This window comes from Vicia villosa, linkage group LG1 (genome assembly GCF_029867415.1).
Source record: "Vicia villosa cultivar HV-30 ecotype Madison, WI linkage group LG1, Vvil1.0, whole genome shotgun sequence".
NCBI classification, from domain to species: Eukaryota; Viridiplantae; Streptophyta; class Magnoliopsida; order Fabales; family Fabaceae; genus Vicia; species Vicia villosa.
The window spans coordinates 54,373,620-54,399,952 of NC_081180.1; the positions used below are offsets into that span (position 1 = coordinate 54,373,620).

The 26,333-nt window shown below is 34.1% G+C and overlaps 3 protein-coding genes across 3 annotated transcripts; 1 reads left to right on the top strand and 2 right to left on the bottom strand.

The window, feature by feature from the left end:
* Positions 1-2,700: 2,700 nt before the first annotated feature.
* LOC131638221 (light-harvesting complex-like protein 3 isotype 1, chloroplastic) lies at positions 2,701-4,495 on the top strand. The gene is made up of 3 exons (XM_058908772.1): positions 2,701-3,290; positions 3,719-3,856; positions 4,090-4,495. Exons 1-3 carry the CDS (start codon positions 2,918-2,920, stop codon positions 4,335-4,337), a joined length of 759 nt encoding a protein of 252 aa, XP_058764755.1. The 5' UTR covers positions 2,701-2,917; the 3' UTR covers positions 4,338-4,495.
* Positions 4,496-4,706: 211 nt separating this feature from the next.
* LOC131638212 (glutamate dehydrogenase 2-like) lies at positions 4,707-7,604 on the bottom strand. The gene is made up of 9 exons (XM_058908762.1): positions 7,364-7,604; positions 7,088-7,201; positions 6,413-6,634; positions 6,231-6,305; positions 6,004-6,120; positions 5,666-5,916; positions 5,425-5,500; positions 5,257-5,343; positions 4,707-5,144 (listed from the first exon to the last, which is right to left on the bottom strand). Exons 1-9 carry the CDS (start codon positions 7,469-7,471, stop codon positions 4,959-4,961), a joined length of 1,236 nt encoding a protein of 411 aa, XP_058764745.1. The 5' UTR covers positions 7,472-7,604; the 3' UTR covers positions 4,707-4,958.
* Positions 7,605-25,195: 17,591 nt separating this feature from the next.
* On the bottom strand, positions 25,196-25,783 carry LOC131639954 (uncharacterized). Its single transcript, XM_058910406.1, has one exon. It carries the CDS (start codon positions 25,781-25,783, stop codon positions 25,196-25,198), a length of 588 nt encoding a protein of 195 aa, XP_058766389.1.
* Positions 25,784-26,333: the final 550 nt, after the last annotated feature.

Consider the following 26,333-nt stretch of genomic DNA (forward strand, 5'->3'; position numbering starts at 1 on the left):
GTTCTGACCTCACCCACTTGCCCGGTTCTAGGCATGGCAACAAACCCGCACCTATGGGTATTCACCCGAACCCGCCCCGAAGTTAATGGGGAAAAACTCGCTTTAATTGGGTTTAGGTTTGGATTTTCCCCGATTATAAAATATGGGGACGGGTCGAGTAATGGGGACAATAGTATCCACCCAGAACCCGCCCCGTTTATTTTATTATGTACATTATTATTATTTATATTTTATAATTTAGAATATTAACTATGTGGCCAATGTTTTGATATTTTGATTTGTATTTATTATTTAAAATATTTGAAATGTATGTATGGAATTTTTTGAAATTATTTTATTTTATTATTTATAATGTAATTTGATTTTGGAAAAAAAATAAGTATTTCTATTAAAAAATTCATTTCAATAAATGGATGGTGGTGGAACGGGGATACCCGAACCTAACCCGAACCCGTTTGAGTCGGGTTTGAGTTTTAATTCTCCATCCCCATTTGGGTTTTAGGCAGAGAACGAGGATTGTTTAAGGATTCGGGTTTGGGTTTGGAGAGGTAATAAGCATCCCCGACCCGCCCTGTTGCCATGCCTACATGATTCTTTTCCTTATTGGGTTTGGGACTCCCGAAAGCATCATGTCCATGAGAGCTAGATTTGCCATGGTGTCTGGGTGGCATTGCCTCTAACATATTTCTTCAAGTAGCCTTCTTAGATCATATGCGTTATCTCCTTCTTGAGTTGATATCAGTCAGCGGTATAACTCTCATTGACCTTATGAAACTTATACCACGTGTTGGGTTCGAGCCTTATGACGTCTGACTTGAGTGTTCGAGGTATTGGAATATCATGCATATGAAGAACTTCACTCCATATTTTCTCACGACGAGTGTTTAAGGGAGTGAAGTTCTCTACAAGTTTCCCAATCCGTTTAAACATCACCCTATCTTTAATGGACGAGTATGAGGAATCAAGTCTGCTAGCTTTACGGTCTTTGATATCTCTATACTTCTTTTCGGATTTGCTTTCCTCACCATTTATATAACATTAAGCATGTGTCACCACCTTTTCTAAAGACATTGCATTCTTTTGAACGAGAGATTATTAAAATGCCCCACCCTCAATCCATTTTGGAATGATCCAACAAACATTTCCTTATTGGGGGTGTACGACCTTAATAGTCACCTCATTAAAGCGAGAAAAGTATTCCTTAAAAAATTTAAAAGGATCTTGGTGAATGTTGATGAGGCTGATGGTAGATAATTTCTTCATCAGGTCCTCGTAGTTGGTGACCGAGACGTCATGGTAGGCTAATATACCACGTTATGGTTGCATCTCCGAATGTGCTAGATGGAAGTTTGCATTTTAAAGAATTAGAAGCTCTAATAATCACCATTTGCATGTTGATGGAGGCGATATGTTCATATAAGTCGTTGTGCCCATCAAACTTAGAAAACAAAGACGGGTGGAAGTTCTCTAGCGCCCTCATATCTCATCAGAGAGAGGTTAGGAATATATGATTTTGATTTCTCCGGGAGTGTCAATCTTATGCTGTATTGCTGGATGTGAGAGATGTTGTCTTCTAGAGTTTGGTTTTGACAACGTAAGTCATCAATAGCGGCTCAAATTTCTCGTGACGCTCACATCATCATCAAACTCACCATCAGTCGGAGTTTCTACCTTCTTGTTTACCATGTTGGATAAAATGGTTAGAGACGTGGGTAACAATCTAGTTGAACGTTGTGGTGTTTATCCATATCAGTTTTACTGGTGCCCACAACGAGTGCCAATTGTATTTGCTAAAAGTACAATACGTGACAACCCTTTGTAATGTATGACTGTCAGAGGTTTTTAGGGTTGTTATGGTGTTAGAGTAAGCTCACGTAGCAATAGTGAGAAGCTCTATATACTAGTGTTTTTACAAGTTGAATTGAATGTCCCTCTTAACATCAGGGTTAAGGTATTTAGAGAAATCTCTTAGGTCTGAATCTTAGACTTCAAGAAAGTAATACCATATTTCACGAGCATGGAAATCATGCAGATATCTCCCATATTATTGTAGAGAATGAAGCTTCCTTTTTTTTACTTCCTCCCCCACACCATTATAGATAAGGAAACATCACCTCCACGTTTTCACAGAAAGGCGAGTGATACGAAAAATAGTCACCATAACCACATGATGGACACTCACTTCAATAAATGGACGGTTAGAAAGTTAACAAGGGCGATAAATTATGTCCTCTCCCCTTAATGAACTTCCTATACCGCCTTTGTGAGTTTTTTTTTTTTTTTTTTACGAATATACCTATACATAGCCCATACTCCTTTAGTACAATAATTCTATTTTGTAGAAAATTCACTCAATTTTATGTTGTAGTGAATCCCAATCGTTGATTTAAAATCAAACAATTTGAATATCAACTTTAATTTCGTGCAATAAAACAATATCAACCATCGATTTAAAATCAAATGATCCATATTCGATAGAGTGTCAATTCCCTCCTTTGTTAGCTTGTACCTGCTTCTTTCTTTGTACTAAGTTGTAAGTAAGAAATCGGTGCAATCCAAGGATAGTGCATAGTAATAAATGATTGGATGTTGAATTGATGACAACCAAAAAAAGCCAAACAAAGTTACACATCCTATTAAACGAGCAAGGCAGGGCCAGCAAATTGCAATTATTTCACTTAAAAAAAAAGCAGCTTTTATAGTAACTTATTACTAGTAATTACCTAGTCACAATTCACTTGCTCATTCCCCTTCTTATTGTGCTGTGCCATTCTGAAAAGATGAGATAGTGAGAGAGGATAGAGAGATAGCCTAAGAAACGTAACCAGAAACCGAAAACTCAGAAGAGAGAATACCCAAACCACACATTCTCTCTCTCTCTCACACTATCATCATCCATCAATGCAATTGTAAAACCATGTCAACTACCTTCTCCATGGCTTCTTTCTCTCCTCTTACTCCAATCTCAACCACTCATTCTTCTTCACACTCCAGACCCCATCACCTTACCCACCACCACCACAACACTCTCACACCCAAAAACCTTACTTTTTTTACCCTCTCTCCCTTGAGAGTTTCTGCTGGAACTTCTGATTCACCTGAAACTGCTGTCAAACCACCACCAGAGAACATCTCTGTCGGTACAAATGGTTCTGCTTCTGCTGTTACTGCTGTCGAGGAAGTTAAGGTTTCCAGCGGGTTTGTTGACCCTAGATGGGTTGCTGGGACTTGGGACTTGATGCAGTTTAGGAAAAACGGTACCACTGACTGGGATGCTGTTATTGATGCTGGTAATGTATTTTAGGCTAAAATTTTGTTCTTTTATTGATTTTATCTGTGAATGTTTAGCATGTGTTTGGTTCTGCCGTGAAAAAAATTGATTTTTTTGAATGAGTTGATTTGGTAATATATTCAATTAAACTCAGATCCATTTTGGGCTATTGATATTATGCTCGCAGAATTACAAGTGTTGGTAGGGTTTCACATATGGAAGTAAACAAATTTCAATAACTATGAGTTTTGTAGATACTAGATAGTACGATTTACAGTGTTTATTTGAGAAGTTTCAGTTCTGTAATCAAGACTGGGGTATAGATGCATAGTGATTAGACTCATATGTTGTCATCTCCTCGTATTTTATTCTTTATTTCCAAATAGTTTAAGCTTCAACTTATCGAAGAATCAACTGAATTTCTGTTTTGGTCATTTCTATACTCAGAGGCGAGGAGGAGAAAATGGCTCGAGAATAACCCAGAATCATCCAACAATGACAGTCCTGTAGTGTTTGACACCTCCATTGTACCTTGGTGGGCATGGATAAAAAGGTTCCATCTCCCTGAAGCTGAACTACTCAATGGTTAGTTTTGTTTTGTATTCTATAATGATATGTGGGAATAAAGGTTTTTTTTTTCAACAAGAGAAAATAGTTCTGTCAATCACAGATCACAGTTAATAGTGGTTTATCCAAATTCCGCTACGCTGCAGCACTGCTATTTGGCAACATTGCCATGTTGTAACGACATAGCCTCTATTTGACAACACTGGAAAAAAAAATCATCTGTTTACCTTTTTTTCTTGGGTGTCATGCAGGTCGCGCAGCAATGATAGGATTTTTTATGACATATCTGGTCGATAGCTTGACAGGAGTAGGTCTAGTTGATCAAATGAACAACTTCTTTTGCAAAACTCTTCTGTTTGTAGCAGTGGGAGGAGTACTTCTCATCCGAAAGAATGAGGATGTTGATACTTTTAAGAAGCTATTGGAGGAGACTACCTTTTATGACAAGCAATGGCAAGCAACTTGGCAGGATGAGAACTCAAGCAATTCCAACAAATGATTACTAGGATTGTTGTTATGTAGTCTCTTAATATAGTGTGCTCTATTAATAACATTGCAAGTGAAGAAAAAAGACATGAATATAATTTAGACATTGTATTTCAATTCCTTTTATGGTTCTAATGCGTAATGATAGAGTTTTTTGCGTTCGCAATGCAAGATTTTTCGCAAGTTAATGTGAAATTGGGTTGTTAGTTTGAGTAACTCTTAATTTAGTTAGATATAACAAATGGTTTGAAGTTGAACTGGTCAAATGAATCAATCCTAGAAAAGACAATACAATCAGTTGTACTTGTTTGAATTATCATCATTAGTTTTCCATTAGTTGAGGCAGTGATTGCAGCTGTGAGATTAGGAAATGCCATGCATCTAATACAAAATGAGTATTTTCCAGTTTTCAACTAATCAAAAGTTTGGTACCAATATGTCATTATCGTTGAACTGACTACAATATTTATTAGAAAGTCTCGCACAACTATCTCAATTAACCAACTAACTCTAAGATACCAAAGGCCTAGCTGAAAGGTAAAATAACTAAGACAAAAATTCTCCTTTTGCAGTAGTAAGCAATGGTGTATCTGATATAACTAAACAAAAGGAGCAAAAATTATTGAATAACTTCTTAAGCTTCCCAACCCCTCAAAAGTGTTGCACGGGCGACACGGTTCACTGCCAAAGAAAAGGCTCCCATTCTTAGATCACATTCATGAATTTTGCACATTGCCTTGATGTCCAAGAAAGCCCTGCTCATGTACCTCTTCAGCTCACGATTCACTTTTTCTTCATCCCACATAAAACCTTGAATGTTCTGCAAACAACATAGACCCAGAGTGAGACTCAACATTATATTATACGAGTATGTATATATATATATATACAAGGGAGAGAGACTTGAGTGTTATTTTTTATTTCCTATTTACCTGAACCCATTCAAAGTAGCTCACGGTCACTCCACCAGCATTAGCATAAATATCAGGTATGATAGTGACTCCTTTCTTAGACAAGATCTGGAAAAACGAATTCCATTAGATAATAAGTTCTGAACATATATGTAATAAGAAACAACACTGTTGCAAAAGTAACATTACCTCATGAGCTTCAGGGTCAGTGGGGTGGTTTGCAGCTTCTACGACAAGTTTAGCTCTAATATCAGCAGCATTTTCCCTTCAACAAGACATAACAGTATTAAGTTGTGGTCTTGAAAACCAAAATGTTAGTGCGTAAATTTAATATAAAACTAAGATTAAGTTGTAGCTCTTCAAAATGTTAGTACAAATTTAAGATTAATTGTTTGTTCTTGGTTTAAGTTTCGGTGACAGATAAACATACTTGCTTATAACTCCACCCAAGGCGCATGGGATAAGAATATCACACTCATGGGTGAGCACATCATCTGCATCCATGACATCTGCTCCTTGAAACTCGGTCAAGTTCCCATTGGTTTCCTTGTGTTTCAGAAGAGCAGGGATATCAATTCCATTGGGATTTCTGATGGCACCAGTGATGTCACTAACAGCAACCACCTTACCACCTCTATCATAGAGAGACTTAGCAGCCCAAGTTCCCACATTTCCAAAGCCCTGAATAATCGTTATAGAAATCGTCATAAAAATGAAATTAATATCTGTTACATACTATATCGTTTTGACATGGTGGTGAATGAATACCTGGATGACAAATGTGTGATCAGAAATTGACTTCCCGTTATCAGCTAACCAAGCCTCAGTAGCGAAAATCACTCCAAGACCTGTGGCTGCCTCTCTTCCCAAAGAACCTCCAAGATCCTAAATGCAGAAACATTAATTTAAAGCCAAATTCACAATTACTAATATACACAAGAATAAGAGGTTTTACTTTTGATGTCTCCAATGAAACATTAGTATTTGATACTTACAATAGGCTTTCCGGTCACAACAGCAGGTGAGTGTCCGTGAAACTTCGAATACTCATCCAGAATCCATGCCATGGTCTGCGAATAAACAGATCAGTTAAAAGGAAATACAAAACTGCAAAATTGTTGGATGCCGGTATCATAGAACGGGACATAAAACAAGTAATACGTCGTAAAAACAATACCTGAGCGTTGGTTCCCATATCAGGAGCAGGAACATCTCGTTGAACACCAATGAGATCGTGAATCTTTTGGGTGAAAACCCGAGTTAGACGTTCTAACTCACTGATGCTTAGATCCCTTGGGTTGCAACCAATACCACCCTTTGCACCTCCGTACGGAATGTCAGTTACAGCTGTCTTCCATGTCATGAGCTGAGCTAGAGCATTCACCTCATCAGGTTCAACCTGGCACAGACAATTTGAGAATTTAATATTCCAAAGTATTATAAAGTATCAAATTGTTAACATTCATAAGAGTATCTAAAGTACCAACATGTAACGATTAACACAACAGAACAAGCACACTGAACATGACATTTATATAAGAGAAAAACCAGTGCACAAAAGAAATAAGCAAATATCACCTAATATCAAATCCAGTGCACCCAAAAAAAAAAAATCACAATCCTTTTGTTACTTCCAGAAGCATTGTTCACAATTTTGCTTGATTACAAAACAATCATAACCAAAGTAACCACATTTAAAAAAATAAAATAACTCAAAGAAATAATCAGAAAACACATGCATGACACCCCAAATACAATTTTTCAATAAAAAAACTCCAAAAATTTTTTTTTCCATCAAATCAAATAAATCAACACTTAAAATAAAAAATATATTAGAAGAACAAATAAGAACCTCAGGATGATAACGAATCCCTCCCTTCATAGGACCACGAGCATTGTCATGTTGGATCCTAAATCCAACATAAGAGACCAGAGTTCCATCATCTTTTGGGATCGTGCATTCAACCTACAAATCACACACAACAACAGAGAAACTAAGAAACCCATTTAAAAAAAATCATTTTTTTACGATGCAGAAAGAGAAAAACATGCAAATTAAAACAGAGGCCAAAACAGAGGATTGAATTGAAACCCCAAAAGAATGGTTGATAAAAGAGATAATGAAAACCTTGATCTCTCTGAAGGGAATGAGGAGACTCTTCTCAAGTTTGGAATCCAAACCGAGAATCCTCGCGGCACGTTGGAAATTGCGGTTTGTTGCTGCTAAAGCATTCATGGTGATGAATTGAATTGCAATAGAACAGTGAGAGAGTAATGAAGAGCTAAGTATTGTTGATAGATCAATAAAAACAACAAGATTGAGAATGAATACAAAAAACACAATAACTCGGAGTTTTATAGGTTAAACGTGTCGAATAATACATTGAACAACGAATGGAAGGAACTCAAATTTTTCTATGTTCATAAATATTTTTTAATTTTATTTTTCACTTTTTCTCCAATACTTGTATTTAGTCATATTTCTTTACTTTTTTCGTAAAATCCATCTGTATCCACGTGTGCATTAATTATATTATATTAATTATATTATAATAATATTTTAATTATATTTTTGAAAATTTATGCAATAATGGTAATATTGGCATATAAATTAGTACCTTTTTCGAGAACAATTAACGTTGTTACAGTTGCTGGACTAAATACACATGTATCCACATGTGTATTCTTATCTTATACTATTACTATGGGATTTGGTGACTTCTTATCCTTGAATTGACCTTATCTTGCACAAGATTAAACTCAATACAACTCACTAAATTAATTTACTTTTTTCATTCAAACTAAAATATTATACTAGCATATTCTTCTAATGTTTGGATTTAGCATAATATCTTTCTCGTTTTAAAATATTTTACTAAATAATCAATTTACTGGCGTTTTAAAATACTCTATCAATTCTGTTTTATAAATAAAATCTGATTTTCTAGATTTATTTAATAAATAATGTATTTAAACTATATCTAAGTTAGATACATTTGAATATTTAATAATTTTAAAATTTATTTAAATAGGAATGGAGGGAGTATATAAATAAGATAAAAAATAATATTTTTGTTTGGACAATTATGTAATGTTATACTTTTTCATTCTTTATTATAGTAAATTTAGTTTCTTTTAAGATGAAAAATTATATTTTTGTTTAAAAAATTATGTAATATTATACTTTTTTATTCTTTATTATAAAGTAAATTTAAATTTTTTAGATTAATTAAATAAATAATGTATTTGAATTATATATAAATTAGATACATCAATTATTTATAAATTTAAAAAATCAAAATTTATTTATGGAAAAGAATTGAAAGAATAATTATCTTTAAATTTAACATAATGTATATTGTATTGTTTATATGATAAAATGTCACTATATTATTATATGTTGATTTGAAGTTTAATTAGCGTGACGGTCTCTAAAAAAAATTATTAATTTTATGTGGATTTTTTTATTTAATAAATATTATTATTTAGTCATTCAATTTTTTTAATGCTAGTTAAATTACTCAATTTCATTAATTTTAATTATAAAAAATTAAGGTGTATCAACATTTTGCGTGTTCCACCAAAAATCTCATTAAATTTTTTGATTTTAGTCATTATATTTTCATGTTAATTTTAAATTTAATTTGTGTCACGGTCTCCTAAAAATACTTATTGATTTTATGTTGATTTTTTATTTAATAAATATTATTATTATTTAGTCATTTAAATCTATTAGTGCTAGTCAAATTAGTCAATTTCATTAATTTTAATTATAGAAATTTAAGGTGTACCAACATTTTGTATGTTCCACCAAAGATTTCATTAATTTTTTTAATTTTAATCATTCAATTTATTTTAAAAAATTTTAAATGGTTAAATAAAAGTCTATCAATTCTTAAACCATAAATACTTAATATTTTTGGAATTTTTTATCATCTTTTTCTCTTATCATATATTCATCTTGTAGTATAAAAATATAAAAGAGAATGCAAAGTTTCTGAAAGAGTGTTAATAGTTTAAAAAGGTAAACAATACTTATATTTAATGTTTTTAGAATAAAAATATTTAATTTTTTAAAAAAATAATAAAGTTTATTTTATTGAAATTACTTAATTTCAATATATTGAAAATTAAAATGAATAATTTATTTAAAGAATATTTTCTTTATATGAAATGCTTAAAGAATGCTTCTAGAGTACTGGTTAGCTTGACCTAAAAATAAATTTATATTTTGATCAACTACTAAATCCAAAAAACTTTAAAGCACACATTTAGGCTATGTTTGGATATCATAAAATCAACGGAGTGATATGGAGCAGAGTGGAGCGGAACGAAGATACCATTCTATTGTTTGGAAATTTTAGGACGGAACAAGGTAAGTTGTTCATTGCGCCTAAATTGGAGGGTAAAAAAATGGTGGTAAGTGATGGAGTGAAATGGAATCGATACCACTCTATTCCGCTCCGTTCCATCCGTTTTTAAATTATCCAAACAATTGAATATCATTTTATTCCATCTTATTCCGCTCTGCTTCATAGGGTTTAGAGTTTAAGGTTTCGTAATCTATTTCTTCATATATTACTAGGAGTTTCTAAGTTATCAAATCCAAGTTATAAAACATAATTTCTAATAATATCTTTAGTTGCATCAATTTTATGCAATGTAATTAATATATTAACAAGAAGTTTTTCTTTTGATATTGTTTGGTTATGAATAGAACAGAAGGAACATGAAACAAAACATTAAATGTGTTTCACATACTCATTCTTTTTATTTTATTTTATGTAAATATAAATTTATTTGATGATAATACAAAATAAATTATTTTTATTTTATTAAATTTTTCATTTAAAACTTTATAAATTTTGATATGAAAGTGCATGAAGATGATGATAAAGATGATGAAGGAGAATGTGAGAGAAGATGAAGAAATATCAATAAACGCTTCAGGAACGCGACATACTCCTATTATTGAGCGAAATTGTGTTGCATTTTAAATATTAAGTACAATATTGTTATATTTATAGACACGGCTGGTCCAACAATTAACCTTGAATTTTTATTTTCCTTTTTCGAGTTGTGTTTTTTTTTTCTTTTATTAGAGATGAAAATGACACTGTATCAGCTCAAAGACAAGGCTTTTGATTGTTATCCGAGGTGACGGCGATACGGTGGCTAACGTGTGGGAAGCAAATATGACGGTGAAGAGTTAAAAGTAAAATATATACGTGAAAATGTGAAAATATATTAAGGAAGGAGATGTGAAATTTTATATTAGCATAAATACATTCAAAAGGAGGTGCTTTTTATATTTAAAATTTTTAGCAATTAATTTTGAATTTTTATTTTCCTTTTTTGGGTTGTGTTTTTTCCCCTCTTTTATTAGAGATGAAAATGACACTGTATCAGCTCAAAGAGAAGGGTTTTGATTGTTATCGGAGGTGGCGGCGAAACGGTGGCTAACGTGTGGGAAGCAAATATGACGGTGAAGAGTTAAAAGTAAAATATATACGTGAAAATGTGAAAATATATTGAGGAAGGAGATGTGAAATTTTATATTAGCATAAATACATTCAAAAGGAAGTGTTTTTAATATTTAAAATTTTTAGCAATTAACTTTGAATTTTTATTTTCCTTTTTTGGGTTGTGTTTTTTTTCTTTTATTAGAGATGAAAATGACACTGTATCATCTCAAAGAAAAGGGTTTTGATTGTTATCGGAGGTGGAGGCGATACGGTGGCTAACGTGTGGGAAGCAAATATGACGGTGAAGAGTTAAAAGTAAAATATATACATGAAAATGTGAAAATATATTGAGGAAGGAGATGTGAAATTTTATATTAGCATAAATACATTCGAAAGGAGGTGTTTTTTATATTTAAAATTTTTAGCAATTAACTTTGAATTTTTATTTTTCTTTTTTGGGTTGTGTTTTTTTTTCTTCTTTTTTTAGAGATGAAAATGACACTGTATCCGATCAAAGAAAAGGGTTTTGATTGTTATCGGAGGTGGCGGCGATACGGTGGCTAACGTGTGGGAAGCAAATATGACGGTGAAGAGTTAAAAGTAAAATATATACGTGAAAATGTAAAAATATATTGAAGAAGGAGATGTGAAATTTTATATTAGCATAAATACATTTAAAAGGAGGTATTTTTTATATTTAAATTATAAACAATATTAAAAACTAAAAAAAATAGTTTAAAATATCTCAGTAGAATTTGACTAATACAATTATGATTTCTATATCGACATTGTTAATATGAAAGTGTTTTAATTAATTAACAATTAAAATTTGATATTGTAAAATATGAGAATATCTATTGACCCAATAATTTTAAAAATAAACACTGAAAATTTGTATTTTAAAATAACGAGATTTTCTTCTAGTGTTTGGATTTTACATTTTAACATAATATCTTTCTCGTTTTAAAATATTTTACCAAAGAGTCAATTTACACACATTATAAAATATATAATTAAGATAAAAAAATAATATTTTTGTTTGAAATTTATGTAATGCTATACTTTTTCAATCTTTATTATAAAGTAAATTTTATTTTTTTAAGATGAAAAATAATATTTTTGTTTGAAAATTATGTAATGCTATACTTTTTCATTCTTTATTATAAAGTAAATTTAATTTTTTTAAGATGAAAAATACTATTTTTATTTAAAAATTATGTAATGTTATACTTTTTCATTTTTTATTATAAAGTAAATATAAATTTTTTATATTAATAGAATAAATAATGTATTTGAATTATATATAAATTAGATAGATTAATTATTTAATAAATCTAAAAAACTTATTTTTTTTATTGATTTATAACCACCGGTTTAGTCCGGTTCGGGAGTCAGTTCTGTCATCAAGTGGTTTCAGTCCCCAATTATAATTGTGGGAGGTCGAACCGTGATCCTCCCTTCCAAGTAACTTAAAATTTACTTTTGAGTGATGCTAACAAATGATCCAAAGACCCCAATTCAAATAAATTGAAAATTCCTTAAATAAATTATTTGTTTCAATTTTCAATGTAATGAATACAAGTAATTAAAAAATAAATTTTCTTATTTTTTTTATAAAAAATCAATTATTTTTATTTATTAAATATTAAATACAAGTATTACTTATCTTTTTTAGCTATTAAACAATATTCTTATTTTTTAAACTATAAACAAATTGCCATAGGACACTCATTAGCATATCATTTCCCTTTATTTTTTTATAAAAAGTTGAAAGGATATTTATCTTTAAATTTAACCTAAGGTATATTGTTTATCTAATAAAAATTTAATTTTAATTTTAGGTTTAATTAGTTTTAAAGAAGTTCCTTAATGATAATTATTAATTTATGTTTATTTTTTATTTAATAAATATTATTAATTAGTCATTTACATTTTTTAGTGCTAGTCAGATTAGTCAATTTCATTAATTTTAATTATAGAAATTTAAGGTGTGCCAGACCAAAAATCTCATTAAATTTTTTAATTTTAATCACTCAAATTTTAAGTTTCGTTAGTGTCACTCAAATTTTTAATGATTGCTTTTATGTTAATTTTTTATTTAATAAATATTATTATTTAATCTTTTAAATCTATTAGTGCTGAAGAAACTCAGAACCACTTATTCTTTGAGTGTCTTGTGGTTAAGGGAGTTTGGAGGAAAATACTGAACTGGATTAATGTGAAACACGAGCCCTTGAATTGGGATAGGGAACTTCCTTGGCTGGTCGCGAATTGCAAAGGGAAGAGTAACAGAGCAAAAGTACTGAAGCTAGCAAGTACGGAATGTATATATGAGATATGGAGATATAGAAATGAAAAGAGCTTTAACACAAATACTCAAGATAGGGACATTGTAAGGAAAATAATAGAAGTAATAGTTTACAGGGGGTGGTATAATTTGAGGATGAGAGAGTATATAGTGAAGCTTATGCTTACTAGCTAGATCTCTTCTTTGTGTTTTTTTTGGTCATTTGATATTGTTTGGGTTGGATCCTAGCGATCGCCTTGTATAGATCGTTTTTGAATTAATCAAAGTATTTTTATTGGTTCAAAAAAAAAATCTATTAGTGCTAATCAAATTAGTTGATTTCATTAATTTTAATGATAAAATGCATCAACATTTTGCGTGTTGCACCAAAGACGTTATTAAAATTTTTAATTTTGATTATATGATTTTCTATAAAAATTAGTACTTATACCCGTGCGAAGCACGGGTTAAATGTTTTCTAAGGTATTGTTTGGCCCAACTTTTTATCTACTTTTCTTCTCCTTATAAGGAGATGGAGGGCCAAACATATTTTTTATAAATCTCTTATGAAAAAAGTAGTTTTTTTTAAGACATAAAACAGAATAAAAGGAGCTTATAAAAAAGGAGTAAAAACTAACTTTTTTGGAGTTTAAAACACGTGGTCGCGGTTCGAATCCCATTGAAAACATTTTTCTTTAAAAAATTGACACTTGTACAATAGACCGTAAGTTTTTTAATTTTTTATATGGTTAACAATATTTAGAGTTATATTTTATTTATTATTTTTTTCTTCTTTCTCTGTTTACATTATCATTTTTGTAGATACTAGTATTTTCCAACTTTTTATTCATTTTATATATTATATATTGTTTTATTGTATAATCATTTTCAATAATAATATTATTAATTTCTTATACTATACACTAAATTATATATATATATATATATATATATATATATATATATATATATATATATATATATATATATATATATATATATATATATTACGAAACAACTTTTAAGTTAAAAATAATTTTAAAGTTTAAAAAATTATCATAACCAAACAACTTTAACTTTATTTTAAAAGCTCTTATTTTTAACTTTAACTTTAAAATAACTTTTAAGACTTAAAAAAGTTGGGCCAAACGAGCTCTAAGTAAAAAGTCTCATTTTAAAAACACTTATAATTTACAAATTTTACTTATAGTTAGATTATTATTATTATATAGATAAAATATCATTGTTATTAATAATATAAATAAAAAAGTTTACTTACCTAATTTCTTTTTGTAAATTATAAAATAATTTGGGCATTTCTAATTTATTAATAATATGTGTAAGTTTTTTAAAAAAATTAACTCGTGAAATAATTGTATCAAAAATTAACTTTTTCCCGTTAATAAAAATATTTGTAACTTATTCCCGTTTATAAAAATAATTGTATCATGAGTTGAATTTTTCTCGTTTATAAAAATATTTATAACTTATTACAGTTTATAATAATAATTGTATCAACAGTAAACTTTTTCATGTTTATAAAAATATTTGTAACTTATTGTTGTTTATATAATTGAATTAATTAATTAATATTTTAAATGTCTCCCATAAAATTAAATATGAGTATTATCAATTGAATAATAATTAAAACTATAATATAAATCTTTAAATTACATAAAAGAGTTTAATAAATATGCATTGATGCTGAGAAAGCTTGCAGAAGAAGGAACTCAAAAGATAAAGAAACATCAAATCTATTTGGAGGACGGCGGGTCGTGCAACGTTTTTATAAATAGTAAATAATTATGTTAAAGTAATGATTTAAAAACATAGATAAAAAATATACTATTAAAAATAATAAATAAAAATATGTCAATTTGTGCTTGTGATCCAAATATGAATTAATTGTATAATGTAGAATTATTTTATTAATTTTTAAAGGAGAAATTATGTTAATTCAATAAAATTAGATATGTAAATTAAATAGTCTCGGTCCCTAGAGCGTGTCTATTTTAAGTAGTCTCAACCCGTAGAAAATATATTAAATAGATCTTTTATTTAATATATAAAAAAATAAATTGAATAAAAAGAATGACGAATTTGTGTTTTTCATACATCATAATTGTCTCATGTCTAAAATAAATATTTATAGCAATTTTTAATATAAATATAATTTGCATAGATATATAATTATGTGTAATTTCAATGTACATACTTCTAATACTAAATTTAAATATATCATAAATATTAAGTTGTATTTTAGTTATAAACTAAAACTCGTTTTAATATGAATCTATTCAATAATAATAATTTATATTAATATATGTTTTATGTAATAAAACTATATCATCTCATTCACTAAAACAAAAATAAAAATGTCAAACTACATTAGCCTCTAAAATAATTTACTAACACAAATGAAAAATGACTCTAATGATATTTAAAGATAAAAATTTGAATATAATGTAATATATCAAATTAATTTATTGATCTTTATTAAATATAGTAAGAGAATATAAATTGTCCAAATTTTACCGTATCAAATTTTATAGTAATAAATTTGCGTATTAATCAATTATTTTAAAAAAAATTAGAATAAATATTAACATTTTATTTTAAAAAATACAAACTTTTTTGATAAACTAATATTTCAATATAATTTGTTATACTTTAATAGTGTTTGTAATTATAGTTAATATATTACATATATTTTTTATAAAAAATATCACAAATAAATAAAATTTATAGATACAAATTATTATATATAATTTTATAAATTTTTTAATAAGATAAAATTTACATCAATACTTTATGTTAAACAAATTTCAAATTCTCAAAATGATATTAAATTTAATTAATTATTTAATTATTGTTATAAATTTATACTTGGTTATAGGTTTAAAAGAATCGATATGTCACTCAAATTAAGTTCTATGTAATGGTCCATAAGAAAAAAAAAACTCTGAATATAAAGAAAAGGATAATGTTAGAAATAAAAAAAATTCTTTTTACCGTTGTTATGACACAAAATCTAACACCCCATACATACATTGCCTAGGATATACGTATATGGCATTAAAATGGTACTCGAAAATCATAAACATAAGCAGCGGAGTGGATAATATATAAGTACAAGTACAAAAGCCCAAACTGTTATGGCCAAAATACATAAGTTCTGGCTGGTACAAATACATATCCATAGTACAAAAGATGATAATACAAAAGATCATGAACTACAAAAGAACACATCGCCAAGAAACACCATCTCGAAGCTAAGGCATCTTACCCTTTCCACGATCCTGCCTCGAACCACCTGTAAAAATAATAATTGGAATGGGGTGAGATTACTAAATCTTAGTGAGTCTCCCTATCCTACGGGTTTGCTCAGTTCTACAGGGAACATGCAGTCAACGGATCCACCGAGGATCCGGGTTACCTCACGGCCAGGTACAAATACAAACAAGGGTACACCATCATTGGAAGTCCCATAACTATCCAAGATGGCATCAACAACAACGGGCTCAACGCCACCACAAACAAGTGTGCAGACCCGTACCCATGTACGAGGAATCCAGGAGTAGAATCTGCCTGTCTACCTAGGCTGCCAAACCACACCCTCGGTGAGTTACTCCTGTACATCGCGTCAAGAGACTCGCACAAGACCACCGCACTATGAGTCAGATGAATCCCATGTGACTTACACCTACTTGGCTACACAATCTCATCTGTGATGAGTTACCGTAGTGACCTCCTAAGTGGTGTCACTACCCCATCAATCATGTATATACGCAGGTGGTTATCCAAATGCGAAAACGCCTACATGACAGTACAAGCCCACCGGGCGAAAGCCTAGTGATTATCTACGTGACATCACTAGAGGTGAGTCCGAAGTGATGTAGCCTACGTGGCATCACGACCCCACCATACCAAGCACGCCAATATGTTACATCAAGGTGGGAAACGCCTTTCAAGACCCTCACCTTCATATTGCAATGGTAGCTCAGGTGCATAAACATACCGAGCACGCATGTGTGTCACATCAAGGTGGGAAACGCCATTCAAGACCCTCACCTTCACACCGCAACGATAAATGATGGACTAAGTCCATGAACAGGACTTACCACCTAGTAGCTTAGGCTTACTCCGATTCAAGCACACACACAGTATCAGCCATCACACAGGCAATCACATCCAAGTGTTCAACCGGAACAAGTGGAAACATCAATAATCATGCCACAATATAATCCACACAATTTGTATTTCACAACATACAAGCATATTCAAGGGATTACGGTCATATCATGGTCTTATACAAATAAAACACTTATCAGAATGTTATACAAGTCATAAGAGGCCTTCGATTCCGATACGAAGCGAAACTGCACTCAAATGGGAGAAATATCAATTCTGCACCAGACTAGTTCGCTACAGCGAACTTCTGTTCGCTACAGCGAACTCAAACAGAAGCTAAACTTCTTCAAATCCAGGTCAGTTCGCTACAGCGAACTCCAGCGAAGCCCCGATTCGCTACAGCGAAGGAAAGTTCGCTACAGCGAATAAATCAATTCAACTCCCAGGTTTATTCGCTACACAGTTCGCTACAGCGAACCATTCGCTACAGCGAAAGAAAGTTCGCTGCAGCGAACTCTGCAAAATCAGCAAAAATGCAGAACGCGTTTGGGGTTCCCAAACCCCAAAATTTCACATGCAATCATTCTAGATGGAGTAATAAGACATGGTAAAAGTACATACACGAATTACTACTAGAATAGAGTCTAAAACATGCATGAATAAGGATTATAGAACACATACTCTCAATCCCTTAATCCCTCACATTTACATAAACCCCAAAATGTTTTCCCCAAAGTCTCTATCTATGAGACTCACCTGATTAAGCTGGGGAAGAAGCTGCGAAAATCAGAAGAAGATGGTTGAATCAAGGATGCATGCAAGGTTGATGATGAAGTTGGAAATGGGTTCTCTTCTCTTTTCCTTCTTGTTTCACGTTCTCCCTCTTCTAGTCTCCACAAAATTCTGTTTTTGTTCCAAGGACAAGAAATGAACTCAGCCAAACAACCCCTTAAGAAATTTATGTCTAGTGCAATGACTTAAGTGCCCTTCAACTAAACTCCAATTACTAAGGTGCCACTTAGTCACATTCCAACTATCTATACTTTCCACACATATATATATATATAATCTCTTAAAATAAAATTGGGACATTACATTCTCCCCCCCTTAAATAGAATTCGTCCTCGAATTCGAAAACTTACCAGAACAGGTGAGGATACAACTCCCGCATCTCTGATTCGAGCTCCCAAGTGGCTTCGTCAGGACGCGACTCCTCCCACAACACCTTCACAAGAGGTATCTCTTTGTTTCTCAACGACTTGCTAGCATACTCCAAGATACGACAAGGTTGCGGTTGGAAGGAAAGATCTGGTTCTACTTCAATCGTATCTGGCAGGATAGGATGAAATGAATCCGGCACAAACTTCCGTAACTGAGACACATGGAAAACGTCATGCAGCCCGGATAGTGAAGGAGGCAACGCTAACTGGTATGCGACTTCACCTATCCGTCTCATGATCTGATAAGGTCCTACGTATCTCGGGCTAAGCTTGCGAGTCTTAAACGGTCCTTTCAACCTCAACCTCGGAGTCACCTTCAAGAACACATGATCTCCTACATCAAACTCCAACGGTCTCCTTCGTTTGTCCGCATAACTCTTTTGTCGATCTTGAGCTTGTTTCATCTTATCTCGGATCATCTTAACCTTTTCTGTGGTTTCTTGAATTATCTCCGGTCCAAGGATTCCCTTCTCACCAACTTCAGACCAACACAACGGTGATCGACACTTCCTCCCATACAAGGCTTCATATGGGGCCATACCGATACTCGCATGATAACTGTTGTTATATGCAAATTCTATCAAAGGTAAGTTATCTTTCCAACTTCCACCAATTTCCAAGATACATGCCCTTAGCATATCCTCAATGGTTTGAATAGTCCTTTCTGTTTGTCCATCTGTCTGGGGGTGGTTAGAAGTGCTCAAATTCAGATCTGTACCCATCTCTTGGTGAAAGGCTTTCCAAAATCGGGAAGTGAACTTCGGATCCCTATCTGACACAATGCTAGATGGTACACCATGCAATCTCACAATCTCCACTACAAAAAGCCTCGCAAGGTGAGAAACCTTGTGAGTTGTCTTAACCGGTAAGAAATGCGCGGACTTAGTCAAACGATCCACTATCACCCATATCGAGTCATGCCCACCTAATACCCGTGGTAGTCCCACAATGAAGTCCATGGATATACTGTCCCATTTCCAAACAGGAATATCCAATGGTTGCAACATACCACCGGGCCTTTGGTGCTCTATCTTCACTTGTTGACAAATCACGCACTGCTCTACATAATCAGCCACATCTCTCTTCATACCAGGCCACCAAAAATTCCCTTTCAAGTCTTGATACATCTTGGTCGATCCGGGGTGGATGGTGAATTTGCTCTTGTGAGCCTCGTCCAGAATCAACCTCTTTAACTCCGCATCATTTGGCACACACATCCTTCGTCCAAAAAGAATGAGTCCATCAGGTGTACGAACGAAATCAGGAAGGTTTGCTTTAGCCTGCAATTCTACATCATTCCACTGTGCTTGACGGATCTTTTCCCGCAACTCATTCTCAATACACAAGTTACTTATCAACACACCCGTTGGTGCCCACACAAATTGTAAATCCAGATTTCTGAACTTCTCCATAAGGTCAAACTCTAACATCATCAGTTCTGCAACTTTAATCTCCTTTCTACTCAAGGCATCCGCTACCTTATTAGCTTTACCAGGATGGTACTTCAAATCAAAATCAAAGTCCTTCAAGTACTCCATCCATCTCCTCTGACGCATGTTAAGTTCCTTCTGATCAAAGAGGTACTTCAAACTCTTATGATCGCTAAACATCTCAAAGTGAACTCCATACAAATAATGTCGCCACACCTTGAGTGCAAACACAATTGCAGCGAGTTCGAGGTCATGAGTAGGATAATTCTCTTCATGAGATCTCAACTGTCTAGATGCATAAGCTACAACCTGTCCATCTTGCATCAACACTCCACCCAAACCTTTCTTAGAAGCATCGCAAAACACTTCATAGGATCGGTTTGGATCTGGAATCACCAACACTGGAGCAGTAGTCAATTTCTCCTTGAGTTTCTGAAAACTCTTCTCACATTCCGAATTCCATTCGAATGAAACTTCCTTCCTTGTAAGCCTGGTCAAAGGTAATGCTAGCTTAGAAAAGCCCATAATGAATCTCCGATAGTAACCTGCCAAGCCTAGGAAACTACGGACCTCAGTTGCATTCTTGGGTCGTTCCCAATTTATCACTGCTTCTACCTTTGAAGGGTCTACAGCTACGCCGCCGCCAGATATGACATGTCCAAGAAACTTAACTTCGGACATCCAGAACTCACACTTACTAAACTTCGCAAACAACTGCTTCTCTCTGAGAACCGACAACACAATCCTCAAATGCTCCATGTGCTCTTCGATAGTCCGAGAGTATATCAATATGTCGTCTATAAAGATTACCACGAACTGATCCAAATATGGTTGAAACACCCGGTTCATGTAATCCATAAAGACAGCAGGAGCATTGGTTACCCCGAATGGCATAACCAAGAACTCATAATGACCGTATCTCGTCCTAAAAGCGGTCTTAGATACATCCGAACTCTTAACCCGAATCTGATGATATCCCGACCTGAGGTCAATCTTCGAGAACACACAGGCTCCTTTCAATTGATCTAGAAGGTCATCAATCCGCGGTAGAGGGTACTTGTTCTTTATAGTTACCTTGTTCAGCTGACGATAGTCGATGCACAAACGCATACTACCATCCTTCTTCTTCACTAACAAGACTGGAGCTCCCCATGGAGAAACACTAGGACGAATGAAGTGTTTCGCCAACAACTCTTCTAGCTGACTCTTCAACTCTCTTAGCTCTGCAGGAGACATCCTATAAGGGGCGATCGAAACTGGAGCGGTACCCGGAACAAGATCAATAGAGAATTCAACTTCTCTTTCCGGCGGAAGAGAAGTAACATCCTCAGGAAATACATCGGAAAATTCACACACAACCGGAATCTCCAATACACTCTTCTTGTCCTTGGAGTCCGACGTAAGAACCAAAAGGAAAGACTTCTCTTGAGCAAAAAGGTAATTGATCATGTTAACTGTACCTTCAAGAAGATGTTCAATGGCATCGGTTGGTGTAGTCTCCTCAGCCGGAATGAAGATAGCCTTCTCTTTACAACCGATGTAAACCGAGTTAGCTGACAACCAGTCCATACCAAGTACTACATCGATCTTCTTAAGAGGTAGACAGATGAGATCAATCACGAACCTACGACCATTGAAGGTAATAGAACACTCCTTGCAAATTTCTCGAGCTTCTACTACATCGTCCGTAGCCGAAGAGATAATCATAGGATTAGGAAGAAGACTCGTTTCAAAACCAAGCCTCCGCACACAAGGATAAGAAATAAAAGAATGTGTTGCTCCACAATCAACTAGCACAAACAAAGGTTGGTTATTGACATAACACGTACCAGCAACAAGATTAGTGTTCCCTTGGGCCTTCCTAGCGTCCAAGGTGTAAACACGACCTGGAGTCCTTTCGGGAGCATCTCGCATAGGACAATCCTTCCTAAAATGACCGAACTCTTGACACTTGTAGCATTTCACCGGGGCTGTCCTACAATCTCCATAATGCTTCTTGTTACACTTGCCACACCAAGAAGGTTGAGTAGAGCGATCACCATGAACTTGTTTCTTCATAGCTGGAGAATTGCGGGGTTTCAAATGCTGCCCCGACCTTCCTGGTTCCCTACGAACCGGCTTATTCTGTTCTCTTTCATCATGGACTCTCTTCAATGTGTTCTCGGCAACATAGCATTGCCTCAAACACTCAGCATAGGTGGTAAACTCCCTTTGAGACACACTGTGCACAATATCGGCATTCAGCCCCATAAGGAACTGATCAATCTTCCACAACTCATCTGGTGCATAGGCAGCTTGTCTGGAATAGGCAGCCATGTCCTCAAACTTCTCAGCATATTCAGATACCGACATGTTGCCTTGCTTGAAAGATTGAAATTCACGCTCCTTCAAAGCACGCACACTGTTGGGATAGCATTTCTCCAAGAAAGCTGTCTTGAAATGTTGCCAATCCTTTGGAATCCCCCGGTTAGTGAAATACGTAGACTCCGTATTCCACCATCTACCTGCTGGCCCCTTCATTTTCTGAGCAGCAAAGATCACCTTCTCTTCCTCTGTGCACTGAATAGCCTGGAATATCATCTCCATAGCATATAGCCAATCATGCGCAATCACAGGGTCTAAGCCACCCAAGAACTCTGGCGGATCCATCCGAAAGAAGGCACGAAAATCAGGCCCTGCTGCAGCCTGAGGAGTAGGAGCAGGAGCAGTTGGTTGTTGCCCTTGCATGCCTTGCATCATTTGCATCATCATCTAATTCTGTTGTTGCATCTGTTGCATTATCTACACCCAAGGCACACCCGCATTCTCAGTTTCAGGCTCAGTCTCCACATTCCTTGTTCTGGGCCTTCTGGGACCTCTGCGTTGTTCAGCCATCTTCCTTTTTGTCCTACACACGGAATCAAGTTGATCAGGCTTAATGCCATAAGTAAGACATAAGGAATCATGCCGACACTACACATATGAGGCATAATTATGCTGACTTATGATGTTTCGTGGCAAAGCCGAGAATCGACCTGCTCTGATACCAACTGTAACACCCCATACATACATTGCCTAGGATATACGTATATGGCATTAAAATGGTACTCGAAAATCATAAACATAAGCAGCGGAGTGGATAATATATAAGTACAAGTACAAAAGCCCAAACTGTTATGGCCAAAATACATAAGTTCTGGCTGGTACAAATACATATCCATAGTACAAAAGATGATAATACAAAAGATCATGAACTACAAAAGAACACATCGCCAAGAAACACCATCTCGAAGCTAAGGCATCTTACCCTTTCCACGATCCTGCCTCGAACCACCTGTAAAAATAATAATTGGAATGGGGTGAGATTACTAAATCTCAGTGAGTCTCCCTATCCTACGGGTTCGCTCAGTTCTACAGGGAACATGCAGTCAACGGATCCACCGAGGATCCGGGTTACCTCACGGCCAGGTACAAATACAAACAAGGGTACACCATCATTGGAAGTCCCATAACTATCCAAGATGGCATCAACAACAACGGGCTCAACGCCACCACAAACAAGTGTGCAGACCCGTACCCATGTACGAGGAATCCAGGAGTAGAATCTGCCTGTCTACCTAGGCTGCCAAACCACACCCTCGGTGAGTTACTCCTGTACATCGCGTCAAGAGACTCGCACAAGACCACCGCACTATGAGTCAGATGAATCCCATGTGACTTACACCTACTTGGTTACACAATCTCATCTGTGATGAGTTACCGTAGTGACCTCCTAAGTGGTGTCACTACCCCATCAATCATGTATATACGCAGGTGGTTATCCAAATGCGAAAACGCCTACATGACAGTACAAGCCCACCGGGCGAAAGCCTAGTGATTATCTATGTGACATCACTAGAGGTGAGTTCGAAGTGATGTAGCCTACGTGACATCACGACCCCACCATACCAAGCACGCCAATATGTTACATCAAGGTGGGAAACGCCTTTCAAGACCCTCACCTTCATATTGCAATGGTAGCTCAGGTGCATAAACATACCGAGCACGCATGTGTGTCACATCAAGGTGGGAAACGCCATTCAAGACCCTCACCTTCACACCGCAACGATAAATGATGGACTAAGTCCATGAACAGAACTTACCACCTAGTAGCTTAGGCTTACTCCGATTCAAGCACACACACAGTATCAGCCATCACACAGGCAATCACATCCAAGTGTTCAACCGGAACAAGTGGAAACATCAATAATCATGCCACAATATAATCCACACAATTTGTATTTCACAACATACAAGCATATTCAAGGGATTACGGTCATATCATGGTCTTATACAAATAAAACACTTATCAGAATGTTATACAAGTCATAAGAGGCCTTCGATTCCGATACGAAGCGAAACTGCACTCAAATGGGAGAAATATCAATTCTGCACCAGACTAGTTCGCTACAGCGAACTTCTGTTCGCTACAGCGAACTCAAACAGAAGCTAAACTTCTTCAAATCCAGGTCAGTTCGCTACAGCGAACTCCAGCGAAGCCCCGATTCGCTACAGCGAAGGAAAGTTCGCTACAGCGAATAAATCAATTCAACTCCCAGGTTTATTCGCTACACAGTTCGCTACAGCGAACCATTCGCTACAGCGAAAGAAAGTTCGCTGCAGCGAACTCTGCAAAATCAGCAAAAATGCAGAACGCGTTTGGGGTTCCCAAACCCCAAAATTTCACATGCAATCATTCTAGATGGAGTAATAAGACATGGTAAAAGTACATACACGAATTACTACTAGAATAGAGTCTAAAACATGCATGAATAAGGATTATAGAACACATACTCTCAATCCCTTAATCCCTCACATTTACATAAACCCCAAAATGTTTTCCCCAAAGTCTCTATCTATGAGACTCACCTGATTAAGCTGGGGAAGAAGCTGCGAAAATCAGAAGAAGATGGTTGAATCAAGGATGCATGCAAGGTTGATGATGAAGTTGGAAATGGGTTCTCTTCTCTTTTCCTTCTTGTTTCACGTTCTCCCTCTTCTAGTCTCCACAAAATTCTGTTTTTGTTCCAAGGACAAGAAATGAACTCAGCCAAACAACCCCTTAAGAAATTTATGTCTAGTGCAATGACTTAAGTGCCCTTCAACTAAACTCCAATTACTAAGGTGCCACTTAGTCACATTCCAACTATCTATACTTTCCACACATATATATATAATCTCTTAAAATAAAATTGGGACATTACACAAAAAATAATAAAAAGTTATTGTTTGATTAGATTTATTGGAACATAATAAAAATAAATAATAAAAATAATAAACATTAATAATAATTTTTTATTTTTTTTTGAATCAAGGTGAATTTATCATTAATTCAAAAAACAGATACAAATCATGCGATCACAAGGATCCAGCAAAACAAGGAAGACTAATTAGCTCCTATTATGTATATCATAAGAGTAAGTCAGCTATATGGTTCCTAATACGTTTATCAACCCAACTCCTATGGACTATGCACTCTGAAATAGCCTGAAGGATGGCAGTAGAACCTGTACCAAAGAGCACACTGTTACGATGGGCCCATATCCCATAGATTACTTCAGTAAAAGCAAGTTTAAGAAGCCTGGCTCTCCAACCCTTCTTATTGAAATTTGCAACAATCCAGTTCAATTCATCGTTCCAGTTCAAAGGGGTATGCTTAAACCCAATCCACTCCAATATAGTGCACCAAGTAGTCCTGGGCAGATTACATTCAAAGAATAAATGCTCTTTAGTTTCAACAGATGATTTGCACATGCTACATATGTTATCCTGCGTGAAGCCAAAACGAACCATTCTATCTTTTGTTGGTAACCTGCCATGACACTGCATCCATAAACAGAAAATTGCCCGAGGCCTAGCTGGGTTCAAAAACATAAGCTGGCTCCATATAATTCTGTCAGCATTCAACAAATGACCATAAATCTTCTGCATTGGGAATTTCATCTCCTGAGTTATCGTGTTCCACTGATTATGAGGGATGATGTCCCGTTGTTTCATGACATTAATAATAATTTTAATTATTATTAATAATAATTATTATTGATAATAATAATAATAATAATAATCAAAATTTTAATACTAAAATTAGTATAAAAATTGAAATATTAAATGTAATGAGAATGAGGTATATTTGCATGGTAACGGACAATAAAGCTAAGGATGGATTATGTATTAAAAAAAATTCGTTTTTTAATTGGAATAGATGTATCAAAAAAATGAACAATCTTCATCTTCAAGGCTCAAAGGTAACTGAACATTCTTATTAGTAATGTTATGGAACCCACCATTATTCCAAGTGTCATCTCCTCTCAGCTTCTTCACGGTTCACACACACAAAATCAAACATTTTCAAATCTGAAAATTTTAACAGATCAAAAAGTAATGTTACCGAAAAAACAAACATTTTCAAATCTGAAAAAGCAACCAATGATGTGGAACTTGAGAAATATCATATACTTATAACAACCATTAATATCCTTACCCCTAATTTTTTAGACATGATTCAGAAAATCAATATCTACTAACAATTGCCTAGACAAACTCCCAA